General features: G+C 38.7%; 1 protein-coding gene across 1 annotated transcript in view; it reads right to left on the bottom strand.

Moving 5' to 3' along the window:
- col22a1 (collagen type XXII alpha 1 chain) overlaps positions 1-18,304 on the bottom strand; it is a 188,433-nt gene that overhangs the window by 68,961 nt on the left and 101,168 nt on the right. The window contains exons 13-24 of the mRNA XM_062979993.1: positions 17,936-17,989; positions 16,302-16,355; positions 13,488-13,541; positions 12,564-12,617; positions 10,928-10,972; positions 10,607-10,660; positions 9,940-9,993; positions 8,748-8,783; positions 8,288-8,317; positions 7,421-7,474; positions 6,397-6,450; positions 2,125-2,178 (exon numbers count right to left, since the gene is read on the bottom strand). Of these exons, the coding sequence (XP_062836063.1) occupies positions 2,125-2,178; positions 6,397-6,450; positions 7,421-7,474; positions 8,288-8,317; positions 8,748-8,783; positions 9,940-9,993; positions 10,607-10,660; positions 10,928-10,972; positions 12,564-12,617; positions 13,488-13,541; positions 16,302-16,355; positions 17,936-17,989 (597 nt within the window). The remainder of the gene's footprint in view (positions 1-2,124; positions 2,179-6,396; positions 6,451-7,420; positions 7,475-8,287; positions 8,318-8,747; positions 8,784-9,939; positions 9,994-10,606; positions 10,661-10,927; positions 10,973-12,563; positions 12,618-13,487; positions 13,542-16,301; positions 16,356-17,935; positions 17,990-18,304) is intronic.

Genomic DNA, 18,304 nt, shown 5'->3' with positions numbered 1-18,304 from the left:
TCACCCATTCCTTGAGTGTTGTAAACTGACTCACAAACCTGTGTACAATATAAGAAAAGTTTAAAATTACACATCTTTTAAATTTCAGCACTCTGTACTAATTACGTTACATGTGGAATTAATACCCACACATATGTGGGAATTATTAAAGGTCTAGGGAAGTCTTAAAGGTTAAAGGTAAAGGTTTTCCCCTGATGTTAAGTCCAGTCGTGACCAACTATGGGGGTTGGTGCTCATCTCCATTTCTAAGCCGAAGAGCCGGCATTGTCCATAGACACCTCCAAGGTCATGTGGCCGGCATGACTGCATGGAGCACCGTTACCTTCCCGCTGGAGCGGTACCTATTGATCTACTCACATTGGCATGTTTTCGAACTGCTAGTTTGGCAGGAGCTGGGGCTAACAGCGGGCGCTCATGCCGCTCCTGGGATTTGAACCTGAGACCTTTTGGTCTGCAAGTTCAGCAGCTCAGCGCTTTAACACACTGTGCCACCAGTAAATACATATTTCCAAGTTAGAAAACATGGTGCTAAGATTCAAAGTATCCCATGGATAATGACATATACATTGCACAACTGGGAAACAATGTGTTGTCAAAAGCTTTCATGGCCAGAATCACTGGGTTGCTGTGAGTTTTCTGGCCTGTATAGCCATGTTCCAGAAGCATTCTTTCCTGACGTTTCAACTGCATCTATGATAGGCATCCTCAGAGGTAATGTGGTAAGTTGGAAACTAGTCAAGTGGGGTTTGAAACATTCATACTTGCCTCAAACGGACAAGAGTTCTTTCTCCCACCCTGAGCATTTCAGAGATATATGGACCCCACTTGCCTAGTTTCCAACAGACCTCATTACCTCTGAAGATGTCTTCGCAAACAATGCATTTGTGAAGACTGACCTCTCAAAGTTGGATGGTACCACTAGTTCTGCTCACAATCAGAGCTCAGAGAATTTAGATCATAAGAAAGGATGATCAAGGTAAACAAAACAAACACAATGAACAATGTGTAAATCTCAAAGAATACTATCACAAATCTGTACCAGTGAATACATCTGCTTTGAAACTAGAGATCTGAAAATATCCTTTCCTTCACCAGGGAATTTGTACGGAGTTAACGGCCTCCATTCCTCAGGTGCATGGATGTTTATGATAATGAGAAACCTTGGCAAGTACAATAGCTCCTGTCTGCTTAAAATGGTAATATAATACTCGGAAAATTACAGCAAAATGCTAAACACTTGGCCATTCCAGCACAAAGGCTCGGTACAGCTGACTGTTTTTGCCTTTTTAATCATTTTAAGTGCTTGCTTTATCGCAGCACAAATGAGCCAAGTCCCAAGTTATTAAGCGAGGCGGCCTGATGAGGCGAAGGCTGGTGTTATTTTAGAAAACACAATCGCCTTCTCTTCTAAACAAAATAAAACAAAAACACAGAATTATCCAGAGGCTATCTGACTGCTAAGTATGACCGGATTTCTGCATACAAATGTCTCCAGAGAGAGCATCCTAGGTTTTCAGCAGGAGGGTTTGTTGGACTAACATTTGTAAACTTGAAAGAAGGCAACAAGTCTGGGATTTTTTTTTTTTTTGCTTCCTGATGAAACGGTTTTCTTTTCTTTAGTTTAGTTTCGCTCTTCAACAATGTACCCTGAACCAAGGAATGAGCATACCAACTCTAAAAGCTCACACACCCTGGTTGCATATACAGTAGAGTCTCACTTATCCAAGATTCGCTTATCCAAGGTTCTGGATTATCCAATGCATTTTTGTAGTCAATATTTTCAACAAGAAAGTAAGAAAGCCAAGGTGTTGCCACCTCAGCCATCCATGTGGACATTTGGGATATCCAATCAAGGGATATTCAACCTATTGCAGGTCATTAATATCAAACAACACACAGTAGACAAATAGTCTGGGAGATACACCTCTTACAAAGAGCAGGTATGATCTGCAAAGACCTTTACAGGGGACATTTTCAACTAAATGAAGCTACACATTACATTATAGAACTGTGCTTATCTTTAAGAGAAGTAAATGGCTTCTTGGTCTTCAATGTTTTATTAAAGTTTGGTTTCTGTGCACTTTGGATTAAGTTCAAATTTATAAGCAGCAAATGTTAACTTACCACAGGTCCTGGCAATCCATCAACTCCTGGGGGACCAATCTCACCCTTCTTGCCCTAAATAGGAAACAGAATAGGTAAAATTACTCAGCATACCAAGGAAAGACACAGGGTCAAAATTTTAACTAACTGCAGTAAGGACAGAAAGGAAGATTTTAGGGCAGGAAGGTTCCAAAGCTTCAAACAGACTTTAACTGTTTGTACAATATTGCACCTTCATGAGCAGTTTTGCCTAGAACTTTGAGAGATAGAGTAAGGGTTTATCTACACTTTAGAATTAATCCAGTTTCACACCACATTAACTGTCATATCCCAATGTTATGGAATCATAGGAGATGTATTTTAACAAGTTTTTTAGCTTCTCTAGTAAAGAGTACTGGTGTATCACCAAACTGCAAGTCCAAGGATTCTATAGCATTGAGCCATGGGAGTTAAAGTGGTGTCATACTGCATTAATTTGAAGTTCAGCAGTTTTGGACTCCGTCCAAATCCTCATTCAGTCATGGAAACACACTAGAGACCTTGGATATGCCACACAGACTCTCAGCTGCAGAGAAGGACAAATGGCAATACCAAAACAAATCCAAGAAAACTCTGATAGGTTCACTTCCAGAATCTTTCTCCCTGTTGTCATTCATAAATCCTATATTTTTCTTGCTTATATCTATACTGTATGTGCTGCTCATTTTCTCACCATTTATTCAAACAAAGGTCAAAAAACAAGAAATTCAAAAGTATGATGATAAAACTAGAAATCATGGTGTTTGGCTTACATTTGGAGATCTCTCAATTTTTGACAGGAATTATTCCTTGAAATTATTATTTCATTGAGAATGTATCAGGCACTAGGTAGTGTATTTTTCCAAGATTTGCCACCATTCTGAGAGGCAGTAGCCCAATTTTTGGTTTTCTTAGCAACAACATACTACATAATATTTCATAGATGAAGACTATCAAATGTGGACTAAGCAACAACAGATTGTGATCAAGGTAGGAAATAGTAATGAAGATATGCCCATGACTGATTCTCTGTTATTGTCACGACCCAGGCTGCAGAGCACCAATAACCATACACAGAGGCCAGAATCTATCTAATATCTTTATTATGGAAATATATAAAGTTAATAAAAGCAAGTGTATGAAATAGTCCAGAAGTAGACCTTTCAGGAAAGGTCAAAATTAGTCCAAGAAAACAATGTCCAATATGAAATATTAAGGTCCAAAGTTGTAATCCAATAACCGAAACACTCACTTTGCCAGGCAAAGTGAGGGGAGATGACAAGGTCCTTTAGTCCATGAACTTGAGCAAGGCTAGGAAATAACTTGAAACAAGGCTTGATACAAGGCAACAAGGAACGAGGAGCGAGAACAAGATCCGTGGAATTACTTGGCAAAATCCGGAAAACAAGGCAAGGCTGAGTCCTGGAAAACAAGACAAGGTCCGTGGAGGTAAACAAGGCTGGAAACGGGAGCGAAGGCTTGGAATCAGGAACAAGGCTTGAAACAGGAACGAGGCTTGGAAACGGAGCGCGCTGTCCACACACAACTTACTCCAGTAGCTGACGAATTGACTCCGCAAGATCCCTTTGTGGGTAAAACACCTAAATAGGGTCTAGTTTTCCCACCAAAGAACAGTTCACTGGGGAACCAGAAACGAAAGCTAATCTCTGAGTCCAGATGCCTGACTCCTTAAAGTTTCTCATGGAAAACAGGCTTAATCAGCTAAATTCTTAGCAGCTATCCTAGCACTCCTGCGAGAGGCCGCTTGAACTCCTCTCTGTTGTTTACAAAACTCGTGGCGAGAAAACACAGGAGATTTAGGCTCAGGGCTTGTTTGACAGACTTCTGGAAGACAAATCTCTTGCAGGTGCAAGGTTCCCAAATCTGGCTGGGAAGGTTCCAATTCTGACTGAGACGGTGAAAAACCCAAGTTCTCCTCTTCATCTGGGACTACAGTGCCATGAATGGGACTACATGGCCCATGACTCATCACAGTTATTCCACTTTTCAGATATTTTTAAAATATGGCAGTTTCTCTTTACCCCTCCCATTTTCCTCTTTGTTATCAGCTTCAATTGCAGCAAGTTATTTCAAGGTACAAAAGTTGTTTGGACTTGGTTTATTCAGCAGATAGAATAGAATAGGAAAGCAACTCCAACTCATTCTTGACATACGGAGACTCTAAGGCAAAGCCATCATGGGCTTTTTGGGGCTGAGTGTGTGTGACTCATCTAAGGTTTTGGGTATGAGTTTTAATGGTTATGTGGGGAATCAAATCTTGATCTCCATAGTAGCCTAATACATTCAAGCAAAAGCAAACTCCTGCAGCTTTCCCTAGCTTCTCCGTTCTTTCCCCTTAATATATTTTGCCATTTTGAGAACACTCCATTTTTGTTTGGCCACAGTGAGATGCTAAAGGGCATGATAGGAATCCATGTCTTCTTGGGTCCAATCGATCAAGACAGCTAATGAAGGATATATATTTTTTTCGTGTCAGGAGCAACCAGAGTTGCTTCTGGAGTGAGAGAATTGGCCGTCTGCAAGGACGTTGCCCACAAGGATGTTTTACCATCCTTGTGGGAGACTTCTCTCATGTCCCCGCATGGAGCTGAAGCTGAAAAAGGGAGTTCATCCTCGGGTGGGATTTGAACCTGGCAGCTTTCAGGTCAGCAACCCAACCTTCAAGTCATGAGGCTTTTATCTCCTAGGCCACCGGAGGCTCCATGAAGGATAATGGAGAGAGTACATCATAGTAAGATTCAGGATTCAGATTTGCAGAATCTAATTTTCAGTCTTCATGATTAATTGGTTCAAAAGTTAACTTTTTGGCAAACTTTGGAGTGTCACCATTTGTAATGTTTGCTCAATTTGCTTAAGGCATTTTTGTACAGGTTAGGTTCCAGATGAGTAACATGAATTTGGGAAACAATGATATGCCCTTTGAAGAGGAATATGTTACAAATATTGTAAATAATTTTACCTGGCATTCTTTGATATTGCTATAGTAAAGCATCAAGGAAAAATAAAGCTATCACTCAGAATACAGAGGACTCATTGTATTCACTGTCCAAGAACACCTCCCCGCATTGGTTATCAAAATTCATGGATATTCTAGTTCCATTATATGCAATGGTATAATTGTAATATTTATGTCCAATATTAAATCTTACTTTTTAGAATATATTTAGAACTTCTGTGAATTTTGTGCATAACAACTCCCAAACTTCAAAGATTCACATTAGTACAGTATTATTCAATTTCAAATTATCTTTCCATTTCCAATAATGGCTACCTTTGATTACATGTGAAATATCTAGATCCATGCCTGTACATGTGTGTGAGAAAGAGAAAGAGAGAAAATGCCACAAATGTGCAAGACATTTGAGTTTGTAAACTTGACATTAGGCTATATAAGAACATTTGGGTCATTCCGAAGATAGTGGTAAACATTAGCAACACCAGAAATGGCCATTATTGCCTAAAACACATATATACCTTGCTCTTATTCGGACAGAACAATTGTCTTATACACTTGTTCTAGGTGTTTGAGCTCCTGAGCTCTGAGAGCAATCCTTAACCAATGACACCTAGTATCAAAAGATGGATTAATTTGTCCAGTTGATACCCATAAAGAATCACAGTCTTGGTATAAAGAAACTATGAGATCCAATAGTATTTAATAACTGAGAGGGCTGCTCATCAGAGTATAGACAAACTTCCTTCATATTATAAATGATTCTTTGAGAAGAAGCAATATTTAACATGGCTTTGTTAAATTGTTGTGATGTATGAGAGCACTCAAGTCAAGAAATCAATGCAAAATGAACTGAGAACCTCCTCGCCTCTCAGCCACCAGCAAAAAGTTGGCTATACAATTAAAGGATTATTCATTCGTCCAGAAAGGTGTCCCCTGCCCCCCAGGCATGTTATCAAGTCCTTTTCCTTTCCCAGACAACCATTCTTATTGTTAACCTTTATATATTTCATTCTCAAAAGCAAGAACTGATAACTTTACTACTTTTCTTTCTGTGCATAAACTTATTCTTTGTAGTTCTGAAGATGTTCTGCAAGAACTTTCTGCTCAGAAATATGTTGTGCATAAATCCTGTAGAGTAAACTTTCTTGTTATCCAGGATTTTCTATGTGAAGAAATCAAGAAATCCATATTCTTTTAATTGTTTCAAATACAATTTTTGATCTCAGTTGTGAAACCCAATGTCTAGGACTCCAGGCAACTGTTCTGTAGAGACATGCAAAAATAGAAGTGCTGCCCACCCTTTGACCTTGTAGTCCAGAAAGTCCTGGCTTGCCCTCTGGTCCTGGAGGTCCCTGCAAATGAGGCAACCTTTAAGAATCACTTTTTAAAAAGAAATCACCACATTCATAACTCAACAAGGCAGACCGGGAATAATAACATATAAAAATACAACATATACACTCACGTAAAACCACATAGGTAACACATCAATTTAAAATACAGTAGAGTCTCACTTATCCAAGCCTCGCTTATCCAAGCCTCTGGATTATCCAAGCCATTTTTGTAGTCAATGTTTTCAATATATCATGATATTTTGGTGCTAAATTCGTAAATACAGTAATTACAACATAACATTACTGCGTATTGAACTACTTTTCTGTCAAATTTGTTGTATAACATGATGTTTTGGTGCTTAATTTGTAAAATCATAACCTAATTTGATGTTTAATTTTCCTTAATCCCTCCTTATTATCCAAGATATTCGCTTATCCAAGCTTCTGCCGGCCCGTTTAGCTTGGATAAGTGAGACTCTACTGTAGCATATACAATCATTGCATATTAAAACAACCAATGCATAATTTAAAATCCATAATTAAAATTATCTACATAAGCCTACTGAAAGAGATTGCTCTTATTTTTGAAAAATTAGACAGCAAATTTAGTTATTGAATCTACTGAATTGTCCAACAGATCATCCCACAATCTAGGACCAGCTGTCAAAATAGTCCTCTGAGTGGCCATTGTCAGACCAGACTTGGCTGATTGAAGTAAATGTCCATCACAGGATCTGAGTATATCTGGCGCATTGAAAGAGAAGAGCCAAACCAATAAGTAACCTGAACCTAAACCGTGTAGAACTTTAAAGGTAATAACCAATTAACAGGCAGCCAGTGGAGTGATATGGTGTGATATGATCACACTAGATGTATCAGTGACCAATCTAGCGGCTCCTTAATTAGTCCACTTAGTCAGTGCATGACTCATTTAAGATTCCAGGTAAATGAATGACCCAAAAAAGTATGGAGAAAGCAAATTACTTACTGGGCTGCCTGGTGTTCCAGGATGTCCTATTGGCCCCCGAGGGCCTGGAGCTCCCTGTAAAATAGTGTAATTTTAAAAAATAAAAATTAAAAAACGTTAAGACATACAATTTAGACTGCATCATATACTTAAATGAAGAATAGAGATTGCACAGTGGGTAGATGATCATTTCCCCTAAATTCCTTCATGAGTCAACCCTGCCCACCACAGTGGTGTCCTATTGGTCAAAATGATATTTAGATCAACATTACATCATTTCCAGTGTTCTAGAACAAAATAGTGTAACTCGTTGAGGCCTTGCTTCTGCAGTCTCCTCTATTACTCATATTTAATCAGACAATATAGTGTTTCCACCCAATTCTTCTCCCAGAAGTGTGCCGATAATGTAGTATTATCTAGAAATACTAGTTTGTTCAATAACTTCAACCGTTACAGGCAAAAAGCAAGGGTGTAAATCTAAGATATATAGCATGAGTAAAACCAAGAACAGATAGATATAGCAAAAGAACTGCAGAGTTGTGCCTTCCCTCCCTCACTCCTGGATCTCCTTGGATAATGAAAACAGACAAAGCAATTTTATTTTGGACCTCTTGCGAACTAGCAAGGAGTGAGTGGGTTAGAAGAATGTAACCCTTGAATAAAAGCTATTATAGGCAAGATAAACAACTTGCCAGACTCCTCTTAAATTTAAAGTAACATTTATTCATGGTAGAGAACTTCCAAACCACTCCGCTTGCATTGTTGTTTCTATAGACTTTGGGGGAGTTTTACACTGACTTCAAAAGTTAGAAGTCTGAATTGCCACTAAGAAAATCAGTGCATTTTTAAAAATTTTTGTCAATATGAAAGTTCTTACAAAAACATTACCTGCTCTCCTTTCAAACCATCAATCTGCACCTGAAAGAAATAAGAGAAATATTTTAAAAAACCAAAATGGATAAAAGAACTATCTTTGTCTCTTGTTCTTTTATGTCAGTTTGCAAGTTGGACTAGATATGAAGCCATGCAAAATGCCTGCTGGCCATAGTTGAAGATTAAGTACACAGTGGGAGTTAGGACGAACCCGTCCAAGGTATGACCATATTCTAAACCCTGGAATAATATAAAATGCTTTGGCAACTAAAGCAACAAACAACAGTATACTCTTTCATTCCACCCACAGAAGCTAACATTTATGTCACCTAAATCTTTGTTCAATAGTGGTAGTGGGCTAATATATTTCACCATTCTTGGGGGTTCCATTTGGTATCTCCCTGTATCTTAGGGACTCAATTCAAATGACTGAACACTGAATTTAATAAACTTTTCCAATGTTGATATTACTTACTGCTGAGCCAGGTTTTCCTGGAGGTCCTATTTCACCCTAGGTTAGAAAAATACATGGAAGGAAAAGAATTAAGTGATTGCAAGCATTTGTTTCAACAGCAACTTCTTGTCCTCACTAGACTTGTGCCATTCAATTGAAGATGTACATTCCATAATCTCCAGTTCTACTAGGTCCTATACAACAATTCTGCTTTTGATGGTTCATGTAAATATGTGTCCAGAAAGTATTTAAAACTCAGTATGGTCTCCGTCTCTTAGATGACATGAAGGACAGTGTCCAGAACAGGCATAGGCAAACTTTGGCCCTCCAGGTGTTTGGGACTTCAACTGAAAAGGTCACAATTTTCTGATGGTAAAACAATATGTGAAGTCTCTGTTGACTCTGCTAGTTATGAGTAACTTTGTCTGCAATACTGTGATGTCACACCTGTCCTGTGGGGAAAAGTTAATGAATTGGTAAACGTTCTTCAGCTCAACTTTTCTTGAAGTAAGAAGGGCTTCTGTGATGGAATCTCTCTCCAGGTTGACTTCACAGTTTCATCTGCTGCACTCCTGTCATCTACCTTCCTTTTTGTCCTTAAGTGGTAGTCAGATCTCATGCCAGCTGCTTTTCTAAAGAACTGGTTGTATGGATTAATGAGTTCACTGTAGTAACATATGACCAGTCCTTTCTTTTACTTCTTGAACAAGAATCAGACACATTTGTAGAAATTCAAACCTGCAAAGTTTTATTTTATGACATTTAATTAAGTATTAAATGTCATAAATCTGCACATATTCTTCTTCCCCAAAGTCCTATCCAGATCATATCTATTCCCCTCCTCCTTATACTGTCTCTGTGACTACTTAAATTCTATTTTATCCTCCTTGTATCCTTTTACAAGCAAGTCCTTAAGTTATATCCCTATAGGAGCCTTCTGCACAGAATCCCAAATTGGTTAGTTCTGTAAAGTAAGAAGCTTACCCAGCTTCTTAGTTTACAGATTCAAGATTTAGAAGCCAGTCGTGTTCTGCAAATGTATTTTTTTGAATGGTGTGATTTCTAGAGAAGAATGTCTATGAAGGAAGCTTTGCAAGACAGTTAAAGCATGGATCTCTCTCTCTCTCTCTCTCTCTCTCTCTCTCTCTCTCTCTCTCTCTCTCTCTCTCTCTCTCTCTCTCTCTCGTGCACCCAAACACAGCCATCTCCTTACCTTTTCTCCTCTGGGTCCCATGAGCCCAGGTTCACCTGGACTTCCTTTGAAGCCCTGTAATCAAATAAGCAATTGAAATACTGAGATTACATCTTTCTTTCAGGGTGGGGAGGAGGAAAAGTTAATTCTCGCTAAAGAAGATGAGTGTAAAAAATAACTTGTCTCCAGTTCTTTTTAAATATGGCTGGAAATAAAGAATATAAAGCAGAACATTGCAATCTTCAACCTGTGTCAAGGGCTCTCCAGTTTAGATTTTCTCTTTTGATACTAGTGAACTGAAAGGAAAAGCTCCAGCAAGGAGCCATCTGAATGAATTTAATTATTAAGGTCCCATTAAAACATTTAAATCAAAGGTTTTTGAAATATTAAAAACAGAAGTTCAAAACATTAAAATCAAGGACAGCAGAGTAGGGGACAACATAAAAAACAAAACAAAATAGTGTTGCCTCAATCATTTCTAGGAAAATACCCTCAAAGTTATATTACATTCTTTGTACTTATAAAGGTACTTTATGGCCTTCTAATCTTTATTTGAATTAACAAAATTTATATCGATATTTTGATTTTGATAATCAGTTTTTGGAGTATTACCTTCAGAAAATGATCTCAGCTTTTATATCTCTTTGCAGTCTAAAAAATTTTTTTCCCCATAAATTTGTCCACATACCTGTTTACCTTCCAAACCAGGTTTTCCAGGAAACCCATCAAGACCTGGTCCCCCCTGAAGAAAGAAACAGGAATAATAAATTAATTCCTGGGGTGCTTTATTCTGTGAGTATTTTGATTATATATATCAGCATTCTGAGCAGAAACACTGAAACTCTTTCTTTCAAAATGCTATCTATAAAATGTAGGAAATGATGAATATACTGTTAAGCCTTTGCCTCTGGCTATTTTGATCTCTCCTATTTTTGTCAGGATCAAGCTATCAAACCTTGCCAGTAAGGCAGAAACAGAATGAGTCATTTCACATACTTTCTGCCCATACCTTTTCTCCCTTGGGTCCCCTTTCTCCTCTTTCTCCTTGCAGACCCTAAAAATGAGACAAATGATGAAACAGTAAGTTTTGTTTTGTTCCCACTACTACCCTAGAGCAAAACATGGATGAGTCACTAACTTTCTAGTAACTTGCATGCAATAACTCATTATGTGATGCGAACTGTGGAAAGAGAATGCTGATTTAAGACATTGCCTATTAAGTAGCTGTCTATCACATAAGAATAATGTTATGCCTCAGAATGACTTTTGCATATGCTAATTGAATATTCATCAACCTGATCAGGCAGAAGGACTCTTATCTTTTCTAGTACCCATTGGATATTATTACTGTCACCCAGATAATAACACTGAGAAAAGGTAAAAAAAAAAATGGTGAACAAATTTATAGCACAAAGGATTGTCATGAATCGTTTTAGATGCTAGGCTAGTAAGAGATGCAAACGTACTATCTCAAACTTATTGAAATGACATGACATTCCTTCTTGCAATATAGCATCTTGGCATATTTCATAAGTCCTCTTTTTAAAAATGATCAATGTGCATCAGTATTTCAAGGATTTTTGTTGAAAAATCAGAAGAAACTTCAGGGATGGTCTTCCAGTCTATTTGCATCAGAAAACAGTCAAAATCTAAGCTGCTTTGCTGACCATGGTTCTGCCAACCAATGGAGCACTGTATATGGATTGTTCTTCATACAATTCCTCATAGGTCTTGCTGGGTAATATAAGACAGTTATGACTACTTAGCACTACAGTAAGACTTTGGCTCCTGCAAAGCCTTCATTCTAAGTCTAAGGAACCATATATCAAGTAAACGGGATATTTTAGCTCAAGATTTGGTTAAGCATAGTCCCATGGGAGTTGCTGGACTACAGCTCCCATCTGTACTAGACAGCATAGATAATAGTAAAGTGTGTTTGGATCGAAAGACCACATATCCTTATACAAGATGGCTCACATCTGAGGATCTGCAGGGCAGGGCTTTTTCTCACTCCCACCACCATTAATACCACATTTGGTGAGGACACGTGAAACAGTTATTGTCCTCATGTTTTGGAATAACCTTCCACGTAAAGTCTAGTTAGCCTCCCTTCTGCTCTTTTTCCGAAAGCAAGTGATTCATAAATCATGTGGTAGAAGGGTTGAGTGGTGTTCTGTGCTTTTTACTGTGCAGTTATATAGTATACACATTTAAATTATTTTAAATGTGCTTTTAAAATATAATTGTTTGTTTAATCACTATCTAAAATGAGATGTTAGCTTAACTTTGTCTTTAAATTATTCTAATCTGCTTTTGGTCCCATGCCTGGAGAAAAGTCCAACAACATTTGGAAAAATGTGACCATCCATGTTCTCCATTATTTTTCTTTTCCAGTTTTGTCCCTCATGGTTGTGTCCATATTCAAGCTCTTTTAAATCACTAGAATTTTGCTTTGCATTTGCAGAACTGTAGAACTCAGACGCTTGCCAGCTGCATACCCATGCATCTAAGAACTGTTGTGTTGTGTACGTTTGAAATTCAGACATCAATTTATTGCTCAGGATTATTTTTAACAATGTCATTAAACATTTGTACTACACTTGGCAGCTTGAACAAAACAAAAAAAAACAAAGCCCACAACTTACAGGTGCTCCAACATAACCTTGACGTCCAGGGGGACCTGGCTGGCCATCTGTCCCCTAATAAAAAAATGCAAATAAAAAAGAGAAATCAGGATCATCACAACTAGAGGAAACAGAAGATGTGCATGACCTTTATCATAATAAAGAGTCATCTCCACTTTCACAGCAATTATAGGTGCAGAAAGTTTGTGAAAAGAGAAAATTATACATAATAAGCTATGAGGATGTTTTTAATCTGAGGAAGCATCTCACTAGAAATGTGTAGGTCCTGCAGCAAGATACTGTGATCGACTTCCAGTGACCAGATGGAATCATGTTGGCAAACCTAGACAAATTTCTATTATGGTACAGCAGAGTCGAGACACACCTCTGTTCTTCTAGAAAAAAATGAAGTCTGGGTCTTCATATGGAGATGCATGGAGAAATAGGGTATTGTGGCCAGTGACATGATAGATTTGCTTTTGGTTTTAGTCCAAAATTTACCCTATTTCACCACAAAGAGCAACACTACAATGGTTTGAATTGTGTTCTTTATGCACAACTAAAGTAGATTCATCAAATCATTTATTGAATGTTGTGTCAACATACAGGTAAATACAGTTCATTCTTTGGGTCCTGTAAAGGGAATTTCAGCCAATACATCAAAGTGAACTAATTTATTGACAATAATTTCAAGTTACCTAAAACTCAGCCAAGTTTTGAAAATTTTCTCATAATTATAGTGAGCTGATTTGATTGTTGAATATACGTGGAGTATATGTGGAAAAGATGACATAGATGTCATGGTACTCTTTCAGAAAGTAATGAATAATGGTGTCATAATTAAAAGATAAGTGTGTGTGCCTTTGCTTTTGCGGTGGGGATTGAAGTCATTCTAATGGCTCTAATAGTGAAACAGCTAAATTACTAATTGAAACTGTCACTCACCTTGATTCCCGGTGGCCCAGGAAGCCCAACTGCTCCAGGAAGCCCAGTCTCTCCCTCAACAGAGAAGACAATGTTTTTTATTAGAACGATGATTTTCTAGACATTTCACAAATATAAAACATAAAAGTATAGCTAGATTTATCTGTAAAGCTAGAAGAGCTGAGCAGATGAACCATTTTGGGGAAAGGGCAGTGAGTCATCTACCCAGACTAAGAAACTATCCAAGGACTGACAAAGACTGCTGAAAGACAAGACTGCTGTTTAACATCCTTCAGTCTAAAGGCACTTCTACATGGGCCAGTTACAGTGGCAAGGCCAGGCATTCAAATTGAGCCAAATGCAGCCTGGCTCCACTAAACAGCCACCCTTCCCTCTCTCAGGATGTCATCAAGGCCACAACCATAAAGCCACTACAATGTTGATCACCTGACACAAGTAAATGCCATTCCGTTTTCCACAAGTGAAGCGAACCTCCAGAATTTTTTTTGTGATTTTCCCTAACATGCGGCATAATTTGAGCCTCCGGTGGCGCAGTGTGTTAAAGCGCTGAGCTGCTGAACTTGCAGACCGAAAAGTACCAGGTTCAAATCCGGGGAGAGGAGTGAGCGGCTGCTGTCAACTCCAGCTTCTGCCAACCTAGCAGTTTGAAAACATGCCAGTGTGAGTAGATCAATAGGTACCGCTCCATCGGGAAGGTAGCGGCATTCCATGCAGTCATGCTGACCACATGACCGTCAAGATTTCCCCAGTCCTGTCTGACTTTGGTGCTCATCTCCATTTCTAAGCTGAAGAGCCAGCGTTGTCTGTAGACATCTCCAAGGTCATGTGGCCGGCATGACTGCATGGAGCGCCGTTATCTTCCCGCCGGAGCGGTACCTATTGATCTACTCACATTGGTATGTTTTTGAACTGCTAGGTTGGCAGGAGCTGGAGCTAACAGTGTCTGCTCACGCCGCTCCCGGGGCTTGAACCTGGGACCTTTTGGTTTGCAGCTCAGTGCTTTTAATGCACTTTGCCACCGGGGCTCCTACCTTTACCTTTACTGTGGCATAATTACGTTAAGCTGCTTCATGCATCAGGTAAATGCTATGGTGCCACTTCAGCCCACTTCAGGTTTTAGTGCCTGTGTAGATGAGCCTTCTGATGCAAGTGTCAAAAGCTTAGACTTTACACATGCAAAGACTTTAGTTGTGTCTAGAGAAAGAGTCATCAGTGTTCAAGAACCATGCAAAGATAAAGCAGAGCAAGTGCTCAGCCAAAAACCAAATAGGAAAGGCCTAGCCTAGTAGTCCTTCAAGAATATTGCTGGGAATGCTCTTTCTGTTGGAATTCTGAAAAAGTAATTTAGAGCAGCAAAGGTGGGAAATAAAATCAAGTGAAATGCTCTGCTATACATGGAGGGAGAGGGGTGTTTCTTGTTTGTTTGCTTTTGCTTTGTCAACACTTAATTGTTACAGCAGTGCAAACAGAATTATGCCTTCAGGACTATTTTGCATGCAACAGTGCATTAAGGTATACAGAATGGTGTGTTAAGCACATTGTCTTTGTGCATCATTTTTACATATTACTCATATCAGTTGCACAATGGGTATTTTATCATGTCCATTGGTCATTGACCCATATATGTTTTGTACTAAGGTAACAAAGCAAATGGTCTGTGGATATGCTTTGATGGCCTTTGTGATTTAAAGCCAGCAGTAAAGATATCTAATGACCAGAATGCTCTCAAATTTTGGCTTGCAATTTTCATTCCTCTAAGGGGATTTTTTTTTTGCTTACCCTATATTGTGTCTAAAGGACTGTGAAGAAAGCCTAAGAACTGTGTTTATTAATAGATTGCCCTTGTCAGGCATTGGGGTAAAATATAAGAGGTTGGGGTACACCTTGGCACCCTTTTTATGAAGGGTGAAAGTCCAAGGTCCCTTCTACGCTGCCATATAATTCATATTATTAATGCTGATAATCCACATTACCCACTTTGAACTGGATTATATGAGTCTATACTGCCATATAATCCAGATCCAAGTTGATAAACTGGATTTTATACAGCCGTGTAGAATGGATTCAAAATTACCTAAAGAGGTCCTAGGAGCTTTGAAGGAGTCAGTCCTTGGGTCTGACACTCGTTCTTCCTTCCTTTTATAGAGTTCTATAACTTGTTCTGGGTCTACCTGCCAGAAGATACTTGCTAAACCCCTCTTCTGCTCACTCCCAGGCATAACTCATTTAAATAGGTTCAGGTCAATAAAGCCCTTATTTAACCCAACTCTCTGTGTCTCATTGTTTCGTAGTTGGTAATCAACACTGATAATCATAGCACAATTCTGCCAGCAGATTTTGTTGCTAGATAGAATCGATATAAGATAAGATCTCAGTAACTGTTGGCTTTCTTTTAATTGACAATATAAACAAACAAGGTTTGCTTCCCCCTTGGTTCATCTCAGCATATTCATCCTCTCACAAAAGCATCCTTTTATTTGTAAGGAATGGGTCTTGGAGAATTGATTTCCTCCCAGTGCCACAGTGAAGTCTCTCTAGTCTCTGCATAAATCGCTAAAGAGCATTCCAGTGAACAAGTACATGCCTTCTGCCTTTGAACATCCAAAAGTTGTTAATCCACAAGAAGCCTGTCTGCTGTCTTGGCCCGAATCCCACCTTGTTGAGGTTATTAATCTGCTGTCATTCATTGCAGTTGCATTCAAAAGGGCAACACTAATCCTCAAGACATGTTCCATTCAGTGCACATTGATTTCTAGCATCTGCCCTGCTGCTATAAGGAAAGAGGGATTACAAGGAAGGAAGAGAAAGGCTTACAGTTGCTCCTTTGATGCCGTCCCTCCCCGGGATGCCAGGCGCACCAATGGAGCCCTGTAATAATAAAAAATAACATTGCAGAATTAATAGGGAGCTCTTACTGGCATACAATTAGCATCGACTAGAAGTAGAAGCACGTGAATCTAATCACTCCTTCCCTTGGTAACATTAATTTGTGGTCTCAAAGGAAACTTGTTGCCCAACTTTACAATTTCTGATATTAAGTACTACATTTATTACTTGCTAAATACAGCCATGGCGATACTTGGGATTTTCCCAATAGCTTATCAAGAGATACCCAGCCCCTCCTATTTTTTCAAATATTGCTAGATATAGACAAAACATTTTTGGACATGTAAACTTTCAACTGCACATGGCAGAATAAGTATTTCAATTTTCAGTGTGTGTTTGTGTCAGGGTGGCACCTATGGATAGGAACATTTTAACTCTGAAGTCAGAACAAGTAGGTCTCTCTTCCAGTCTGTGAAAATGACAATGACTGAATGCATGGATGCAGCTTGAACATGCCAAATGAAGCATTCAGCTATGAGGAATGTCCCCTTGAATATAGGGATTTCTTCAAAAATGCCAAAACATCTTCAGCTGAGTTCTGCAAGGATCCTGGATATTGAGAGTGAGACTTTGCAAAATATGCCCCTTATCCTACATTTTTATCTCATTGCCTAACCTTGTCCTGTATCTTTTCCTTCTTATATGATGATGTAGGCAGCCTAATGTTGCCTTTTGAATGTATCTCTGGGCCCTTCCACACAGCCATATAACCCAGAATATCAAGGCAGAAAATCCCACAATATCTGCTTTGAACTAGGTTATCTGAGTCCACATTGCCATATATTCCAGTTCAAAGCAGATCATGTGGGGTTTTATTCAGCTGTGTGGAAGAGGCCTCAGTGCCTTCTTTTCATATTTGCACACACTTTGAGTTTATCTACACTATATATATAGCAATATGCTGCCACTTCACTATCAGAGTTTCATCCTATGGAAACCTGGGATTTATTGGCTTGAGAAGATTCTTTGAATTCATCCTCACATCATCCTGCCATATCTCAATGCAGCAAATGAGTTCTATGTAGTAGACAATTCAAAGCCCCTCATCAAGCAAGAAATCTAAGGATGGAGCCATGACAGTTGAAATGCAATCAAAGGGTGCTTCCACAATGCCATTTAATGCAGTCATATCAGCCTGCCGTGTCCACACAATGTGGACAGGCTGAGGGGAGATCTTATCAGATGCTGGACCAAGGAGTGCCCAAAAAAGGTTTTCCAAAGTAGATTTGATGAGCAGGTTCAGAGGTGACACAAATGCATCTCTGTATATATCTTCTAATTATCTAGGATAGATTTCACAGAAGCTTAAGGAGTATTTTGTCAATCTGATGGTTCATTGACATTTTATACTGCATTTTCTGCCAAGTTGCCTTTAACATTTTAGATCTGTTATGCTGAAACCATTACAGCTGGCCAGTAACTGCCTCACACAAATCACTTTGGAAACAGCATGCACAAATCTCAAGTGTTGTCAGTTTCAGTGCAATCATTACACAATGGAGTAGTCATAAAGAACATAGACAACTCTTTCTTTCAGTGACTTTCAACTCTTTTGTTTTTACCTTTTCTCCTCTTTCTCCCATCAGCCCAGGTAGTCCTTGAAATCCTCTTTCACCCTGAATAATAAGAAAAGAGAGGTTAGAAAATATTTGTATTGAAGAGAATATTGTCCTGAAATGGAACACAACAAGTTTAAATCCACATACAAAATTGTACAGACTTTGACCTGCAATTGCTATGATTTGGTCCATTATTTACAATCCTTAAGATGCCAGAAACTGAATTCTGTGTTTGTAGAACTAATCAGCAAAGCTATAAAAGATACATATAGTAAAATACATCTGTTGAATTGAGGGTATTTACCTATATGTTTACTCACTAACAATTGTTTCAATTGAGTACCCAGAAGAATTCAGGCAGTATTACAATAG

This window comes from Anolis carolinensis, chromosome 4, assembly GCF_035594765.1.
Source record: "Anolis carolinensis isolate JA03-04 chromosome 4, rAnoCar3.1.pri, whole genome shotgun sequence".
In the NCBI taxonomy this organism is placed as follows: domain Eukaryota; kingdom Metazoa; phylum Chordata; class Lepidosauria; order Squamata; family Dactyloidae; genus Anolis; species Anolis carolinensis.
This window is presented reverse-complemented; position numbering and strand designations above follow the sequence as displayed.